Source organism: Mycteria americana, chromosome 11, assembly GCF_035582795.1.
Source record: "Mycteria americana isolate JAX WOST 10 ecotype Jacksonville Zoo and Gardens chromosome 11, USCA_MyAme_1.0, whole genome shotgun sequence".
Classification (NCBI taxonomy): domain Eukaryota; kingdom Metazoa; phylum Chordata; class Aves; order Ciconiiformes; family Ciconiidae; genus Mycteria; species Mycteria americana.
This window is the reverse complement of record NC_134375.1, coordinates 24,916,745-24,937,397: the sequence shown is the minus strand read 5'-3', so window position 1 is coordinate 24,937,397 and position 20,653 is coordinate 24,916,745. Positions and strand designations below refer to the sequence as shown.

Here is a 20,653-nt window from a genome sequence, read left to right as displayed (position 1 = left end):
TTGAAATCTCCAAGAAGTAGTTTAAGAGTGGGATCAATACTTCAAATACTATTTCATAGAACTGGACAAGACTGATGGAAGCCTAATATTACTAGAAAGAGAGAGAAATCTCATGCTAATTCCCTCTGTCCATGATTCCTTATACTGCCATATATATACAAACACCTGCACTGGAGGTATAGATACATATACACGTGTGTACATACACACACACTACACATACACATGAAGGTTACCTTTGCCCGTATCAGTATACTCTCACAGGTTATTATATCTCAACAAACATTACAACGCAAGCAACATTTCAGCAGCTGCACACCCCATTCTGATTTGTAATAAACTTAGTCATTATAATGAAAGAAAAATGTTAATTCATTATCAAAGTTAGCTTAAGTAGTAATAGCACTTTTATAAAGCATATATTGTTCAGACAATCCTGGTTATTCATTCGTTTTCTCCGTACACTAGGTAAGATGTTCCTCCAAGCCCTAGAAGATGTCCTGAAGAGTGCTTCTGTGATTTTTAAAGCTCGAGGCATATTTTGCAAAAAGTCAACTGCCAACACTTATATGCCTAAACTCAAGGCTGTGATTTCCATCCCAGCAGTCTCCAGCCTTGGAGACATTCAAAACCCAGCTGGACAAGATCCTGAGCAAATTGCTCTAGGTGACCCTGCTTTGAGCAGCTGGGTTGGACTAGATAGTCTTCAGAGGTCTTCTCCAGTCTCACTGGTTCTGTGGAACAGGCAGAGATGTTTCCTAGATTCTGCACCTCAAACACCGGTCACTTCTCTTCTGCTCAGTCTCTCCCCCCATTTTCACCATTCATCCCTTTGTAACGCTGACCACATCAGCAACGCTGCTGACGGCTGCCCATTGCCTCTGCTTCTCGCCTGTTCCTCCTCCCATACTGCACAGAAAAGGAACGAGTTACTCGAAGATGGAACACGCACGGTGTTTTCGGAAGACTGGGAAGTTTTCCGTACATGTCCCCTTGTATCTTCAGCTTCTATGTATCTGCCTTTCACTAAGCATCTGTTGAAGATCTCCCATTTATTCACTCCGCTATCATTTAAATGCCATATTATCTGCACGTATTAAGTTTAAAACTCATAATCAGTTTCTGTAGGAACTGAATAAATATTTTATTATTTTAAGTTACTGATTTAAAACTTGGCTACCCTTAAATCGATTTGACTTTAATGGTTATGCATTTCCCTGAAAATATTTAAATGCCAATTCAAGAAATAGAAAAATTCAGCTTCTCATATTGATCTTTACTTATTTGGAATGTCTCTAATGTTTGTGGTTGCTTATTAGAGAGCTAATTGTAGACCCCAGTGTAAGTGCATTTAAGCATATTAGAATTTTAATTTAAATCTTGATTTTTATATTTCCTCATTTTCATTTTAAGTATTTAAAAATTAACTTACTTTCCCATTATGTTTATATAGCAAACGTAAGCTATGATGCAACATATTTTATTATGCAACATGAGCTGTTAAGATCAAGTGTCAAAAGCAGATGTGGGGTATGAATCTTCATAGATGCTTGCTATATGACTCGTCTATTATTGGATGTGAAACTAGGCCTAAGTGAAAAACGTGATATATTTCAAATATATTCCTCACAGAGCCATTTCAAAATTTATGTTCCTCTGATAAATTAATTTTTTTTTCCTCCGGTTATATAATATTGGCTTCCAGCTGTAGGAATTTGTTTCACCAACTCAAAATTTTAAAAAATGCATCACATGGAGTATTTTATAATAGAATTACATGTATTAGTAAAATTAATGTTAAATATTATTAGAAGGTTTAGAACAATTAGATAAAGAACTTTACCTAATAAGTAGTTCTGTTTAAGTTTGTAAATAAATGTATTTTGAATCTTTTAGACATTGGAAAATAATCAGCACTATACTGAATAATCTTGTAATAAGTAATTGGTATAGTTGTTATTTGCTACTCGGTTCCTAAGGAAAACCTTTTCAAAGGGCTGGAAGTTCCCAGTGCCACTCTCACGTTGCACCTCGCATCGCCCTGCCGTCAGGGACTCCCTGTCACAATCTGCCCAACTGAACGTCCGTATCACCAAACGAGCGTCACCGTACGGATCGCCACAGAAAACGCTGGTGACCACTCTTACAAAACTCATATCCCTCCCTCTTCCATTCAGACAGAAATACACACTGACGACGCTCTACGGTCCACTTAGCGTACTGTAAAAAAGAGACGGCCAAACCTAAGAGTAGCAGGCCGTGCGTAATTACATCTGTTTCCGAGGCAGCAGCAGCGGTCTATGCGCTGAGCCCGCTGGCACTGCAGGTGGACGCAGCTCCTGGCAAAACCTCCCTGCGACTCCTACCTGGCAGGGTTTCAGGTGGAAATGGGTTCGGACAGGACGAAGGTCCTTCCACAGCAACGTTGTTCAGTATTACACAAATGACAAACCAGCAAATAGTACATTTTTTAAAAGAACCTAGGACATTAGCTGGCTTTTGCCGTGTAGCTTATGCAAGAAAGGGATACTAAATAACTGCAAGTTTATTCCTAGTAACAAATAATACAAATTCTTAATTCCTTGCATATTAACGTTAAAATGCCAGCCTCCACTGAGTGGAACAGTTTAATAACCATTCAGAATCCACTTAGTTATATTCAGGCTTAGTTTTATACCAACTCCTTCTTGAAGATTTATTTACCTAAATGATCTTTTTTCCTTCTATAACAAATTAAACATAATACTATTTCACCTTATTAATGAACAGCATAAATTTTTTCTCAGTCAATCACAAAAGACGACTAATTTATCTGTCAGCTGCATAAGGCTAAATGTCAAAAACGTGTTAAAAGGCCCTAATATACCATGTTTTACTTGATTAACAGCTAACTTGCAGAAATCCCAACAATGTGTTCTTGTTTCAGTCTATTTGCATTGGCAAGCTTTCCCTACGCACTAATCTAGGACCTCACAGCTCTAATCTATTTGCACTTTATCACAGAAGCAGGAACTGAATTGCCCCAGCGTACAGCCCTACTATCAGACATACTCAATTGCTTATCTGCCGTACGCTGCTACAGTAGGACCAACTTTATAAATATCAGCTTCATGAAAGCAACCTCTTGAGCTGCTTTGGGCCAGTCCAAGAGCTGAGATATTCTTTGAAAAGTTTCTTGTTAAAACATCAAGGAAGCTGATAGCAGGTTTGCATATTCGGATTTTCAAGCTTTTTTTTTTTAATAGGAGTAAACTTATTTTTTGTTTATTGCCGTGTAACCTTTATTGATGTTAAGAATTTTCAGTGCTTCCGAGGGGCTCCAAACTTAGGGGTAAAGAACTGAATGAATACCTTTTTCAGTTTAGTTCCAAAATGCACTCAAAAGTGACTAAAGTTGTGCTGATCTGTTTCTGATTCCTGACAAGAGAACAAATTATATCAGCAATATTGCAGGAAAAATACAAAATTAAAAGGAGTCCATTTCAGGAAATTTTGATGCTGCTTTATGATGTCTACAGTAATTTCTCATTTCGTGTTACCAAGCTACCTAATCACTAAATATGAAAGAAAAAGAAAATCAGGGACAGATACTTGGAAACATCTATTTTCATTAAGAACAAGGAGCCATATTTTCTAATTCAGAGCCAAAATCTCAATCTGAGTATTTTCAAGAACAATGCAGGAAAAGCATAAACGCTCAAACATTTGACTTTTGGACTTTACAAATAGCTTCATAATTAATTCATATCATATGACCATATTTTAATGTTTTTTTCTTCCCATAGAAACTAAGAAAAGCAATGAAATTCAAATTTAGTGAATTGCGGTTAACTAAACTGGCAAAATAAACTTAATTTCTATTTTAAAAGAGCTTCCCATGATGCTCTTGGAGTATTTTCTTCATTATTTTTTCAATTAAAATGCTAAAAGCTATTGAATAGACAAAGAATTAAGGTAAAGCCAAGAATTGTGCCTAATCTCAGAGTACAAAACATAATATAGCTGCAAACTAGGCCTGATATAATTTCTAGGAAAAACAAAAAACTCCACAAACAAACAAGGTATTTCCATGGAAATCAGGTAGTCTTGAATGAAAGCAGCATCCTTTCTTGGCAACTTTACAAATCTAAATTGATAAAATTACTTATATTGACGCACTTGTTCATAAGAAACTATCACTAAGGGTTCTTCTTTTGTCCCATTTGGACAAAGATCTATTCCATATTTCTACCAGTACTTGCAGTGGAAAAAGTTAATAGCTACGGATAAAGCCTGCAGGTCTTAAGAACGCTCCTGCAGACAGGAATAGGAGAAGAAAGGTTACTCCGAGAGCAGCGAGGATGAGCTGGAACGCTGGCCACAAACAGGACGGAGACACGTATGCCAACAAACTGTCACGGCCTTCAGCTGCCAGAAGACACAAGCAAGCGAGACACAAGAGTTCCCGTGGAGCTTCTAGAAGCTGCCTACTGCCTTCTTCCAATGGATAAGTACCTCCCAGAGACTACACTTGAGACTGAGAAACCTATCCTTGAAAGTGTGGCCTTCAAGAAACGTACAACAGGAAAGAAATTGTGCGTGGTTTCGCTGTACGATAAACAATCAAAATCACACAGAGAGATGCTTTTCCCTTGGAAACTTCCTCCTTGTCGTGTCTCGTGCTTTAAGATCAAGTACCCTGTTTCTCAGAAGCTCATATTAATTCTGCTCTGCAGTGTTGCTTTTCTCCTTTTTTTAAATCTAATATACTAATCATTCTCCAACTGTGAAAAGATCTGCTAGTAGCACACCGTGACTACTAGCAGTAGTAGACTGCTAGTCTGGTCTAGGTAGACAGACTACTGACTGGTCACACATTTAAAAAAAAAAATATCCATCAGAAGCATCATGAAGTTGAATTTTTATAACATGATTCCCTCATAAGCAAGCAAATTTTAGCCAATGAACTTAAAGGGCAGGGCAATATTTTAAGTCTTTTAGAACTGATATTCCAGATTCTAGATTTTAAAGTTTCTCATCAATATTGCTACCTAGACTGGCAGCCACTGTAAATCATCCAGTAACTCTGTAGGAGCTTTACCGTTATGTATCTGTTCAGAAACTGGACAAATATTAATGATTTAATTAATAATTTAATTAAGCTTACAGATCACAAAATACAGAAAAATAGTCATGGGAAAATAACATAAATTCAAACAAATCAAAATTTTCTGTTAAAATTCAAGCCATATGTTCCTAACACAGACACTAATTTGCATAATGATTTGGGCATGTCATAAAATAATTGACACGGTTATAAAGCTCATTTGTAAAAAGGGCTATTCTTTAATAATTCCGTGTATCTTTTCCTTAGGTGAACAAAGTAGTATTTCCGAAGTAACACAGAACGATTAGCATATCACTTACATACAGAGTTCTTCCCTTTATATATTGCCACCTAACTTTTATAAGTAACAATCTCTCCATAGGTGCTTGAAACAGTCACCAGACACCACCGCACAACTCGGCTTCATGCCGCTCCTCAACAGCACGGGCTTACAAGAGATACCGCTGCCTTCATCAGCTGCAAAAAGACAGAAATCTCTATGGCAGAGGAACACCTCCCGTAGCATTCGCCGTGTACGTGTCTCGGAGCAGCCTGCGAACACCGCGGGAAAGATGACGCCGTTCGCAGCTGACCGTATGTAAGCAAAGCGACTACTGTGTACAGGACCCAACCTTAGGGACCCCGCGTGACGTCCAGTCAATTCCACTGGGAAAAACCGCTCATCACGCTGATTCTTTGAAAAACCAGCTGTTCGTATATATCCATGCAATTCCGGACGAAGGAGACGTGAATTGCAAAGATACCTTTCAGAGAAAGATCTAAGTTTATCTAACTTTTCCACAACATTTAAAGTAGCATCATTTATCGGACTTTGAACTTTTATTACAGCAATCGAATTAAGCTTGACACAGAATTTCCATACCCTCAGGGTCTCCAGTGTTGTCACATTTCAAGTTATCATATACACAAAGAAATTCTATAGCACAATTTTTAAGCAAACTCTGGGACAAATCCTCACTACGATACTCAAAAATAACACATCCTGAGTTTAGTAAAATTTTACAATTTCAAATTTCTGTTATTTAATTATTCTGTTACTTAATTCCGTTATTAAATTATAATTTACAATTATAAAAACTTTTACATTTATTTGTTAGCTTGCATTTATTGCAACAGATTTTAGAACGGTACCGGTACAAAATGACTTGAAAACAACTATTTGCCACTCATTAATTTGGGTTAGGTTTTAGCCCAGTACTACTTCATCTTTTGTATTTCTGGTAGTGAGAAAACGACTACACATGTTCTATTCAATACCTCCAACACTTGCTGCTTCTACTACGAACCCTGGCAAACTGTCGTTAATTTAATATTTTCAACAGAGAACTACGTTACAACTGAGGACAGCTTGCAACTTAGCAAATTACCCCAGCTAAGAGGTACTGCACAAGCGCATCTTCTCTGAAGCGCTGCCGATCTAGCTGAGGCGGAAAATGGGAAACAAGATTTCTTTGCCTTTTGACGATCTACTTCATGCTCAGCTGCACAGGAGAACCGGCAAGTCTGCAGCGGGAGGCTCGCTCTGCTTCCACGCTGACAGCCGAGGCATGGTGGTTAAAGGACTGCGTTAAACTCTCCGCTGCCTCGAGGGGCACTTTGGGAAAGCGACAGCGTAGACTAATCCAGGAGAGACAGTTTACAAGGATGAAACAGATTAAAAAGTACTTCGTGTCATTTTTTAATAATATGCTGTGAGATTGGCGAGCACCGTGTCCAGATTAGCACTGAAGGATTAACAGGACCCGTGTACGTACTTTACTGCATAAATCCTGTAAGCTTATCCATATGAAGCCACAGAAGTAATAGTAACACCAACTTTTTTCACTGTTGTTGACCAAGCAGATGTTAGTAAGGTGAGTAAACATACAAAGAAATAAAAAAATCCAACATTAGCATTTTAGGTGTTAGCGCCAACACCACAATGGCATTTGAAGTCATATACAGTCATAAATACCTTCCTAGGATTACACACTGCCGCATGGCACATAATAGTTTAATTAGTTGCACTCACCTGTGCACATTTAAATTATATACTTTAAGATCTGCAAGCTGCAAAAAGTGGATACTTGTACTAATTTTTTTGGCATATAAATTTGCTTGGATTATCTCGTATTCAAAGTTAACTGGAAGAAAAACTCTGACCTCACTGAAACTGGTAGAAATGTTGCCACTAATTTAAACAGTCCAGATTTATCCCTTCTGCTAGGTATTTTCAAATTAAAGGCATATATTTTTTAAAGAAAAAGAAGTAATTCTCCATTTTTTAATGAAATACAGTTTCTCTTATAAGTTAAGTGTAGGAAACCAACAGCGATAAGAGCAAGCCAAGGTAACGGTACAGTCACTTACTGTTGGCTCTTCAGTTAGGCTCTGCCTAACAGACAAAAGAACAGGATAATCAAGATCACAAAGCCATAAAAATACCCAAAACTCCACCTTCTTTAAGTCAGGTGTCCATGACTTCCAGTTCTTTCAGGGAACAACCACTCATCCCATTGACTAAGGGAAAATCTTCCCATGTCCTGGGCCATTGACTCCGTCCCCATTTCAGAGGACATCCCTCTTCACCTCAGAGTCCTGCTTCAGTCCATCAGCCAGGAATCACGCCTCGCTCATCCTACCGGAACACAGCCCCTGCTTTCCTGACAAGGCCCATAGGCTTTGTTACAGGCGCCAGACCAACTTAAAAAAGACACTTTCTGGACCCACTTCACCCGCAAGAGCAGCACATCATGCTGTTCCATGAGAAAACATTACCTTTTCTGACAGAGCTTCTTCTAAGGTTGCTAGTGCTGTGTCTGTGTTACTAGAATCCGTCTGCAATGACTTCACTCTGTCTTTTAGATTAGTTAGTTGTTTGTCTTTGTCCCTAAGTTGTTCCTGTAGATTTTCAATCTGAAAATAAAAACAGATCATAATATTCATCAACCTTGTCTTACCATTCAAAGAGGGACTCGGGTGCTAGGATCAACTGAATGTATATATATCACACAAACGGTACATATGCCTCAGTACACTGCCATGTTTTTACATGGTATCATATCAACAGATTTTAACTTCTGTCCTTTCTATTTTGTTTTCCTTTGCTAAAAAGTATCATTTTCTAATAAATTATAGGAAAAATCTCAGTGCAGTCAGGTATTTTATTATTTAAATATTTTCAGATATTAATCACTTTAGTTTCAGGTACTGCATTATCTCAGTAATTCAAAGTATGCGTGGAATTACCCCTTTAGATTATTCTAGTTGCAGTAAGAAGGACACAGAAAGGGAGAGGCAAAGCAAGTTCAGTGAGCCTTAAATGGAGGGAGAAGAAAGATGATAACCTACCTACCTAAAAAGCTCTTCTTCCACGAGGGCCTGCTGTAAAGGAAACTCACCTGGACAGAGACCAAGACGTTTCTACTTCAAAAAGCCAAACCCAGAAACAAACCCACCCAAACAAACCAGAAGCCCGAAGGCCACCATTTCCGTTCACTTTCTTCACCTCCATGAAGATTTGAGGTATGCCACTCTATTTTGGACATTAAAACTGCTTTAAACAGGTCCAGTTCTTCCTCTAGCAAGTATTTAAACATCCTGCTGAGGTACCTATAAACACACTGCTTTGTTAAACAGGTCATGGTTTACAGTGGTTAAGTCAGAAAGGTTTTGCACAAACAATCGTCGACAGGACCGTGCGGATTTCGGAAGCAAATCTGAAAAAAAGCACTCAACTTCTGATTGGCATGGCAATCCCCTTCTGGGGCCGTAAGGCACGATGGCCTTCTGGGCGTAACGCAGAGAGGACGTGTGGTATGTCATCTGTGTAAAATCTTATTAATCGTCTGTCAGAAGAATCAACCTCCCTTCATCCTACGCTCCTGCTGCCGCTCACTACTATGCCACTGGCGTAAACCCAAAATTTGTTCCATAATACTTAGCACAAATAAATAGTAACATGAAAATTAACTAGGCTATTATTGTAGTATGCCACTTCATGTAATACAACAAAATACGCCTAAATCCATAAGGTTTAGAATATTTAAAAACTGGTTTTAAATACGTTGTTAAAATCAGAAAAAATATTACTGTCAACAGAGATTCAAATTCTTGCTTTCATCAGTGATTTTACACTTTGGATCCCACGCTGTTGCTACTGAAATGAAGTTTTGCTGTTCATTTCATAAAGTAATGTAATTTTTCTCATGGCCAATGTCACTTCCATTTAAAGCAATTCAGATTTTAACAGAAGCAGGATCCTTCATAATTACTGTTAAACTGTATTTAAAGAATCTTTTACAAACCTGAAGCTGAATTCAATGCATGTGCAGCTCCACAGAAGCCAACAGTTAAGTCAAGAAAAATTTGGTCTCCATATGCAAAAATGCTTCACCGTAATCAAACACACTTTGGCGTTTGGGGCATACTTCGGTAAAAATTCTCCTCCTGCTACATTATACATGTGCAGGAAAAAAAGCCTGACGTTAAGTTTTGACATCATATATATCTACAATTAACAAATCATAAAACCCACAGTACAGCTGTGTGCGCTATATAAAGTTTGTTTAAATAAATTTAAATTTTAAAAGAACTTAAAATTAAAATGAAAGTAAAATATAATTTGAAAGTAAATTTGGAGGAGCACATTCCAATTAGAAATTCTTTACAGCAGTATGGCAACTGCAAGTATTGTACCTTTTTTCTTTTTTTCTTTTTATGTACATAGCTTGGTATGTCAGATTACTGCTATGGGCCGAAGATTCCACTTGCTCTGTAAACTATAAAATGCTAAAGTGTATATATAGAAAGGTTTTGGGGAAGAACCTGACATAGAATAGCTCACTCTTGTAAACGACCTCTTGTAATATTTTTCTCTGTGTGTATATTTTATACAGATACAGAAATAAGATACATGTGTTAATGAGTTAAGAACTTTTTATTTTATGGCATGTGTATTAGTCACATCTAAAGTTACATTAACTGGCATTCAGAGGACTGCACACTATGTTTCTTTCTCTACTTTCATCCAAGTATTAATGATTCCAACAACTACCTCATGACACCCTGTGGAATACTCAAGCAACTGCACGTTTCAGCTTCAAAATTATTTCTCAAGCAAAAAGGAAATAAAACAGAAGAGAGAATATTGATTACATGTTCTTTGAAACAAAGTTAAGATCTGGTCCTTTATTATCATCAGCTTGACCTACCAATTCTAGGTACCCTAAATTAAAGTACTTATTTCCTATGCACAGTGCTTATCTGAATTCCACAGCATTTACACGATTTCCTTCCTCTTAAAACTAATTTAAAATATGATCCAACCCTTAACCAAGAAAACATGTTCTAAAATTATTCAGCGTTTACAAAATTCTTTCCTCAGAGGTAAAGAGAACAGGCAGCAAATTAAAAACATCCCCATTGAATCACAACTTCTTTAAAATAAGTCATTCAATGCATAGTCCATAGATAAAATAAGAGGAAAGGATCTGATTATTCTTCTACTTGTGCTATATAAATCTGAAGGAAATACTTTGATGGGAGGAGGACCACACTGGGGTAGGTGAAAGCAGAATCAGGACCGCAGAGTGTGGGTGTGTGTTCGTTGGGACGGGCACGGGATTAGTAAAGATCTGCTAACGCAGACAAGATTTTATGACCAGTAATCACAAAGAGTTCTCTCAAAAAGATTACAGGAGGCAAAGAGATGGAGCAGTCTCACGTGCTAAAATCTTGGAACACAAGGTATGATTTAGTTCTCCCTGGGCTTTTTAAACCCAGAATGAACAACAAACCCTCTGGTAATCTCCGTCATTCTCCAACGTACATTTGGGTACAGGCACATACATAAGGACACAATTTTATTGCTGGATAGTGACTTTCTTTTGAGCATGCCTGAATTCAGTTTATGACAGGGACTGTCAAGACTTTCTTAATCCTCAAGCACTTATATTTTTATCTGATAGGAAATTAGTTACTGTGTAGTTTTGTCAACATGTAATTCTTACCTCTGTAGATGGCGACGTCCCTGTGCCATGAGCTGTATGAAAAGGAACTGCGCCATTCTTTATTTCAGAAAGGGTGTGTATTCCCAGCGCTTAAGACAGACTTTATTCCTTTTGAAAAAACACCACCCTTACAGATAAATGTCTTTCCTATGAGGCATCCTGTCAATAAACTGCAAGTGCTAATCTTGCCACTTTTTGGCGACAGTCTCAGGAATGCTTCTTAAATACTCAAGGGATTAAATTAAATCTCACCCGCAGACAGGCTTTAAAATTCTACAGTAACCCAAGTTCTCAAAGAAAATTACTTTCATTATCAAAATTAAGGTACTGTACTCTGGAATTTGCAAGAAAATTATATAATCAAGGAAAATGTTCCATGCTATAACAATTTGCCTTTAGAGATTTGCATTAAAGTATAAAAGAGTTTAAGACAGTGTAAAAGAGAATTTCTCAGAGACCTCCTAGGCCTAGCCAGTGAAACCGTACAGTCATATACCTAAACTTCTCTCCCTATATTTTCCTCTCTGCTCTGTATTTGAGTTTTAAATAACTCAGACAACAAGTATTTTGTAACATTGGCTTTTTTAATCCTAAAATTCATTTTGCTCTATTTTAAATTTCTCTAAGGCAGAACTCTCTGAGATTTGTTTCATGTCTGTTCCAGTGAAGTAGATCAATAATATAAGATCAGTTTAATTTAAATTTAAATTTGAAACACAGGTGAGGAAACAGAACTTTTGTATATATCATTTTCATCATTTACTGAAAAAAACCCTTAATATTTTAAGAAAACAAATTCTACTGAACAATTTCCCAAGTACTGTTACATTCTACTTTAAGCAGTTAATGGAATTTCGAGAAAAAGAGATTTAATAAACAGCAGCATTCATCCAACATGAGCATTAACTATGACAACATTAAACCTTAGTATTCATTCTCAGACTTGAACTGCTGCCTCGTAGACATACACAACAAAAGACAAAAAAAGATAACTATTAATCGAAACAGAAAAAATAGTTAGGGATAGTGCAAATGCAAAGACTCTAACTGTCTACTTACACACAATTTATTTTCATTAGCAAGACTCATGATACACGTTCTGTCTCATATGGTCCTTTTCAGACACATCTCAGTATATCCCAGACCACGAAACCAGCTTTGGTAGCGACTCAGTAAAATAGATGTATCTACAGACGTCCCAACATCTCCGTTCATTCGCGTGTGCGCGTCTGTGTGCAACGTGCATGATTTGTAATGAAATGCCCATCCTTAGTCTGACTGACCCTTTAGAAAGAAAAAATGACATTTTTTTTCCCTACCATGACTGTAAAAATATTACTACCTGAAAGCTCAATATACAGAGATACAGTTTTTGGAAAGCACTCTAGATTTTTAGCCAGAAATTTTTAACAAACGATGTACAGTTATTAAATATCAAGTCAGTCAAAGTATTTTAAAAACTACATTAACGGGCTTTCCAGCAGCTATTTGAAGTTTCAGCCTGTGGGGCGAGAGGGGGAAGCTATGGCTCCATAGGTTTCCACTAACATTCATGATATGGCCTAAATACATTTTTCAATTTAAGCAGGATTCTAATTAACAAAATGAGTTCATTGAAGGGCAACTTCTGCTTCAACAGTTTGACATTGCAGACTTGTCTTTTGTTTTGAAAGAGACTAGCCCCAAAAGTGCTTCATCACTCAGTACCACCACCTTTCCCTTTGTTTTTCTTCCTTTTAAGTAGGTAGACAGACAAGCATTAATTAGGAATATTTTTTTCAACAGTCAAAATACATATACATTTAGATTCTGAAAATTAAAATGTTATATTGAAAAAATTATACAATAATATAAAATGCTTTAAAATATTATAAAATGTTTTATAAAAACATTTTGATGTTTTATAAACTATTATATATTATATATTATAAAATATTCTAAAATGTTTTCTAAAACATATTTATAAAATATTATAAAATATTATAAAAAGGGGGTTTGCTGCTTGTAACTAAATATATTTATTAAAGTGTAAGATTTGTACTAATCTTTGGCTTTACCAATGTAATTGGAAAAGCAGCTTGCTACTCTTATGACATGATAAAATACTCTTGGATTTCATAAGCAGTTCCAATAGCCACCAAAAGGCTTGATTATTTCTCAACAGAATAAAGCTTCTTACCTATAGTTGCCTATTGCTCAATATGGTCTCAATTTGAATTATTTCCAGAGTGCCTTCCTGTTACTACCTTCCAAATTTATATTTGCCGCATTGGAGCAATACAACAGCATTGTACTTCAGAATACACCATACCTCATGGTTCAATACTATCTTTTAGCTTTATATTCTTTCATTATCTTGCCCCACACGACTTAAACGTCAGAGATTTTAGATGGCCCAAAGCACACGAGCAGCTCAGTCCTACACTGCCGAGGCGGTAGGGGATTACTAAACCAGAGACAGTGAAGGTATTTGTAAAGCTGTCCACAAATTTTACGTAACCCTTTAGGTTATGTAAAACAACAATGTCAGCCACGGGTACGGTGTGTGCCCGAGGAGGAAGCAGTCTCCAAATCAGTGGGTCTGTAAGGTTTCCACAGAAGACGCTTGATCTGTCTGAATAGTTTTCACCTCAAACTTCCTTCAGGACTACAGTTCAAAGCAGCAAAGCGCAGCTGCGCAGCGGCCGTCACAAAGGAGCTAATGAAGCAAATGCTGCTTCAGACATCGGCCCTCACGTCAACCTGACGACAAGAGCACGAGGGAAGTGGCGGGAGCCAGCAATTACCCTATTGCTACCCTCCCAGCTCACATAATCCAAGCAGGAAAGAAAATAATCCTTCAGAATTGTGCTCTACTTGACAAGCTTAAAAAACAGCAGAGACATAAGAGCATAATAAGAAACCAGAAAAAAAGGTAAGTAGAATGTTTTTCCGGAGGTACACTGACATTGTTTCCCTCCAAAGTTACAGCATTTCTATACAACACATTTTCTGCTGCTTCAAGATCATTGAGATTTTGCTGTTAGGATTACACAGCTGATCAGATTAACACTGTGGTTTGAAAACTTACTTTTATGGTCGTTCATTATCTTTATACCAGCAAAGACTTTTTTTTTTTAACCCACTACATTTACAGTATTAAGACCCAGCTGGCCATGCCCATTTTATCCAATATAACAGAACCATCTTCCCTTTTGCTTCGCTTGAAGTTGCCAATCTTTACACATGAACTTGTCTCTAACAAAGCGGCAAGTGCTTTGGGCCAGAAAGATGTTAGTTTATATAGTGTTTAAGCAAAACAGGGCTTCAAATTCTAATTGGTGTCTTCACAGAAACACTGCCATATAAAATACCGCATCATTTCACAAATGAAATTGAAGCATTTGTGATGATTTTTTTTTCTCAGTGAAATCAATTCATCTCTATTTTTCATCACATTTTGTTGGGTAATGTTATCACATTATTTATTGTATTAATGTATATAATGCCATTTTAAAACAATTCTGTATAAAATAGCTCCAATAAAACAACAAAACCCAATCACTTACCCAAGACATACCTTTCTCTATACTTACAAAATGCTACTATTATCCAGTATTAACACTGCCAACCAAGAACTTACAGGGAAACTATAGCCCATGGATTTACGCTGTCCCTTGTAATATGCACTGATGTGATAAGTAAGCCAAGTGTACCATTTCATAGAGAACAAACATCAAGTCTTAGGATGACATACAAAGTACGACTAATTTTGTTAGGCAAGGCTCTGTGTAAAGACAGTCGTGAAAGACTGCATGAGAATTTGATCTCTGCCTTGCTCAAGGGCTAGAATAATTTCTCTTCAAAAAAGTGAGCACTGTGAATTCAGCTGAAATTCTGAGCTAGAGAAAAGAGTGCTTGGTTCGCGTTTGTTACCACTTGTATTCCAGGACTGTGCAAGATTTTATGAAAGCTATTCACTCACCGATTTATCTCCAATTTCTTGTTAACCTGCAAAAACTGTCACTAACGTATTAAATAAAGCATTAAAATTCATACTGCAAATTAACCCACATAAAAAGTTAACGGAAAAACAAATTGATATAATGGAGACGCATATTATATGCCTGCACCTGGTATGAAATAATGCAGAAGAGAGGGCAACTCATTTTTGTTTATTCACAAGAAACAATGTATGACACCGAATGTGTAAAATTACAGTAGTGTCAACAGGACATGAGACAGAGATTATCAACTGCACACACTCTTCAAAAGAAAGAAGCTATGCAGTGTGTATGGCTAAGTCCGTAAGCGATTGAATAAGGAAAAAAAAATCTGAAGATACTACCATGAGAGAGAAAGTGGGCATGCAAGATGAGAGACAAAGATGACATGATGCCTCTAAAAAAGCGAGTTGGAAATCATAAATATGGGACCAGAATACAGAAAACAGCACACTGAATGAAAAAATTATGCTTTTACTACTGAACACTAAAGCTCTAGTAGCAACCAAATGTAAAGAAAATACCAGACAAACAAAAACAAGAGTTTACACAGATGCTGACATCTGGAGATGGGAATTTTCAACGAATGAAGAAAAAAGAACAGGAGACGGGAAGGGAGAGGTATGAAAGCTATGAAGTAGTAAGTAACAAACACTGGCAGCGGCATCAAACACAAAAGTAAAGGGCAGTTATAATTTGATTTGATCGGAAGGATCAACATTACATACCTAATTACAATCACGTCAAAAAACATTTCTGAGAAAAATATGAGAAATGGTGTATTCAAGCCTGCTCAGAATTAAATTTAGTTCTACTTCAAGATATACACAACCTTTTTTGTATGAACAAAACCAAAATCTACAATACAGAGAACTAAAATAATTTCAAAGTCAGCGTGCATAGGCTTTTGACAACTGAAGTCTGAAATATTTCAGCCACTTTCACCACCATGTCATCAAACGCCTTTACTGCAAAAAATTACTATCTTCACCTCTAAACAAGAGACACTTAACAAAAGACTGCCCAGAAAAAAATAGCACATGGATGCGTAAATTTCTAACCACCATGAAGATAAAAACTAGAAGAAGATGGCAACGCCAGAAGTGGCTACCATCAATAAACTCCCAAGCCTGTCACCAGAACCCTGCCAGCGCCTGGGCTCGGTGCTGAATTCCCCACTAGCACCACCAGGCCTCCAGGCGGAGCCAGCAGAAGGAGCAGGCCAGGGTGCTGCTCTGCTGGCCGGTGGCGTGCTTCCTGTCTGAAGCGTTAGTAACGGCAGCAAGCTCTGCGCTAATTTGTTTCATATCTTTTTCTCTCAAACTGCAAAGTGTGAGATATTTTGAAAGCCGTTATTTAGAATTCAGACACTTATTTTCCAATGTGGCTTTCTGGTTCGGTTTGCTTTTTTCTTTCATTTTAAAGAAACGAATAAGGCTGAAGATTTCATATACAATTTTTATACCCAGGTTAACAGTTGGACTCGATGATCTTAAGGGTCTTTTCAAACCTAAATGATTCTCTGATTCTATGAAGTATTAATAATTGGCCCCAATACTTAATTGTTATTCTGGAAAGGGAAAACAGAAGAATTCATATTTTTATTTATATTTTTGTGTTTTTACAATGTCTGTAGTATGATTGCAGTAATATATGGAACTTGATTGCAAATACTTTATCGGAACTCCATAAAATAATAGGGAAATGCATTTCTTACATTTCCTTTTCCCATTAGTTGATAATTAAATGAACTGTTTTCAAAATTCTCACATACTTCACGGGTACAGTAACCCGAAAAGAAGTAAGGTCTTCACAGACTTGCAGTACCTGAAGCCCACTTTCCACAGAAGCTCTACAAACAAAACGTCAGCCCTTGAACCCCTTGTAGCTCTCACACAAACACATCGCGGTAGGGCTCTGCCACCTGAACAGGACTAACAGTTGCTTTGACACCCTAAACCCCCGTGGCAGGGGTGGAACCAGACGATCTTCAAGGTCCCTTCCAAGCCAAACCATTCTATGATTCTAACTTCCTACAAGTCTTTAGTCAGGTTTGCTTACACCAAATCTCTGTCCTGAGGAGCAAGTGATTTAGGAATACAGGGGTATTTTAAGGTCTAGAAGACATTCCTCCTGCTAAACAGTTGAGTCCCGTCTGTTCACTCTGTCTATCCATCCATTTGACAGTCCACTCGACACATTCACCACAGTACGGTTGTAAAGATGCAAAGAACAAAATGGATATGATTAACAAAGACATGGCACTTACAGTGACATCAAGCTTCTGAACAGGGTTACACAGTAATTAAACTTTCCTAAAGGAGGCTGAGGAGAGCACGTAAGTCAGTGGTAGAATCAAGAGATCTACTCGCATAATGTACAAGTATTTCCCATGTCATTATACGTTCTTTATGATTCAGTTTGTTAAATGTATGGAGTATCAACTGAGTATTAGTAAAATCTTAAGGAAAACAGTACAGAAGCATAAAGTATCATTATGTTATCTAAAAATAAATCAAATAGGATTGGAAGTTTACCTAAAGAAAAAAGAAAATATATGTGCCCCTTAATTTGGGACTGAATAAAAGCAATAAGGAAGAAAAAGAACTTATTAACTGTTGATCACTAAGAGAAAATGTCTATCATCTCCTGGGAATACACAGCCATATTCTCTGGTCAGTACCTGCAATAAAGTGCTATTACATGGGACTAGAAAGAAATTTGTTGTTCTATAATTGGAAACAGCCTACTATCTCATGCACACGTAGAAACTGAGAGCATCCTATTGCATCAATAAATAGAAGTAAGTGCAAGTAAAATTGGGGCTCAAAAGTGACAAATATCTTTTCTTCTTCTTCCAAAACAAGCATGTATGTTTGTTTTATTGTGCAATCACTGCAGGAAATATTTCACCCATTTTCACTTACTGTGAGATTCTAGATTCCTTCCATAATACAGGATTCAAATGTACGGGTAACAGGAAGGATTCAGAGGAATCAACAAGCATTAAAAAAGACGACGTGTGTGCTGAGTTTTCATACAGAGAGAAGAAAACTCCCCTAGGGCTGCTTCGGGAAGGGATCTGCCCTCGAGTCAGCTGATACTTTTACAGGGCTATAAAAGCAGGTCAGTGGGCAAACTGAGCCAAGAGAGGAGAAGGCTGTCACACAGAAAGGAGCTCCTGGACTGAAAGCTTGGCTTCTGTTGCCAGACTCCAGCTGAGAAAGAGCTGGAACTTAATGCTAAAATTAACCTTCACCAGGAAGCTAGCCAAAAGAAGCCTGGGCTGATAATATCCACTTGTGTATCTGGAAATACTCAGTCTCTGTCTCCTTCTCTTCAGGGACCAATAAATTCTCAGAACAAAACAGCTTGACTCTTGGACTCTTCTAAGCAGGACTCGCAGTCTTGTCAGACATCCATTGAAAAGTTTTTGCTCTCATTATATGTATTTATTGTGATATAACTCCAAATGCAATAGGTATTTTCCAGATAGTAAATATAATAATACAAAATGGACTAACACATAATTCCAGCTATGACACACGAAGAGGTGGACATTCATTCTTAACAAGCTAATGCTTCTTATAACAACCGTCTGTATATGTTCAGGGCCAGATTTTCAAGCTGGGTTGGTTGGGCATGAACTCCTACATCTCACAACATTTTACACGTTACAGGGTAATGACCAATTGCTGAACTTTTTCTGAAGTCTAGCCCAATGGCATATTGAGAGCACCTAAAAATATGACCTGTATTACTTCTCCAAGTTAACCATGAAAAATCATACCTTTCTGCTCAATCCTACATTTCAGGTATTTGAAGACATCTGACAATTTGTTACTCATGGCCAGTTTTGTATTATTCGGTACAGGTGCATATAAAATAAGATACGTTAGCTCACACAAGAATTTTTCAGGAAGATTTTGCATGAAAAACGGTTACACTATGTAGTATGCAAGCCAGAGAAGCACATATACTCTAATATAAACACGCATAGAAAAAAGCTGCTTTGACGTACTTATACTTTTAATACAAGTCATTTAAGATGAGCAGCGATATACCTTTTAGTTTGTATCTTGTCATTCCTATAATGTCTGTATCAATTGGGAAGACTTGGGGGCCTCTGCCCAGATTAAAAAATTACAGCAGGTCTCATAAAAAGTTAACAGATGGCGGGAAGAGAGAGGCAGCAGATAAGTTGTATCGACAAGCATTGAGCAACAGAGAATACTGAAAAGGGAAGCTCCAAAGGAAATAAGAGTAAGAATAGGCACCTCAAGAGCTGCAGAAAGAGCGCAAGAGCCAGTTAGACAGTAGTATGGGAAGTCTTCCAGAGCAATGAACACAGAGAAATCAATATGCTGGATAACAAAAATGGGAAGTAGCACAAGAAAAGAAAAAGACAGACAGACAGAAAGACAGACAGACAGAAAGACAGACAGACAGAAAGACAGACAGACAGACAGAAAGACAGAAAGACAGAAAGAGAAAAAAAAACCCAACACAGATGTGTATGTTGTGCACATTATTTTAAAATACACTAATATATTAAGGGAAATATGTATACAGAAATAGAAGAATAACATAAGCTTTAAAATAGATGACCAATCTGTTCTGAAAGCAGATTTAGGTTTGGGTATCCAAAGCATCGCAAGAAAGAAGCTAAAGAGCATATTACCTCATTTTAAATAAAATTATTTCACTTTATAATATGTTACTAAAGTCAATGTAGTTATTAAAGACCAATATAGCCCTGATAAATTAATGAGAAGCATTCATCAATGAAAACAAGGCAGTAAAACAGATGCAATCTCCATCAGTAAAAGACTAAAAAGAGTTTAGAAAAAATAACAGAAAGAGTGATTTACCATAACTTATCCTGAGTTATAATGTTGCATACTTAGGAAAATTATTAAGACAGGAAAACAGACAGACATCCAGAAAAAAAGATTTCTTTTTAATTACAGAAAAGAACCATCATCTAGAGGTCTGAATAACAGGCAGAAACCTTACAGACTGTACGCCATTTCGAAGTGAAAATGGTGAGCAGGCTGTGGTACAGAGAGGCTGGAAGCCTGGCTTAATCCCTAGAGAAAACGCAATGTTTTCATTCACTGTAAGAATCGCCTTCAACCCCGGCCTGCGGGCAGTGGACCGCACGATGATGCTCCAAGATCCTGCCCAGGACCGTGGCTGTGTTACGCCTAGCACTGAAAGCCTACGGTAATTGGATTTCCTGTCCCGTTTGAAGGCTGTCCAATCACTTAACACATCTCCTTGTCAATCTGATTTCATGCTACTCATCTTCTAAGTTTTACACTGTCCAAAATAATTTCTCCTCTTTTGTGATATTTATAACTTCAGCATATTAGAATAAAAAACTAAGCTCTACTAGTTTTAGCCAGATACCTGTCCCTGTCGGGTCTCTAACTATTCCTATCATCTAACAGTTCCACATTGACATCATTGTGCTGACAATGAGATGTCTGAAATCAGGCACAGTTTTTCCAGATGGGATGACACAAAGGCCATCTAGAGAGAGGTTATCATCTTTTGTTCTGCTACCCCGT

The 20,653-nt window shown here is 37.3% G+C and overlaps 1 protein-coding gene across 7 annotated transcripts in view; it reads right to left on the bottom strand.

The window, feature by feature from the left end:
- The window catches only part of ERC2 (ELKS/RAB6-interacting/CAST family member 2), a 534,065-nt gene that overhangs the window by 313,428 nt on the left and 199,984 nt on the right, over nucleotides 1–20,653 (bottom strand). For all 7 annotated transcript variants that reach the window (XR_012777475.1, XR_012777476.1, XR_012777477.1 and 4 more), the window contains exon 8: nucleotides 7,865–8,002. Coding sequence is in view for 3 of the 7 variants with exons in the window: in XM_075514174.1 (XP_075370289.1) it covers nucleotides 7,865–8,002 (138 nt within the window). In the remaining 4 variants the exon portion in view is untranslated. The remainder of the gene's footprint in view (nucleotides 1–7,864; nucleotides 8,003–20,653) is intronic.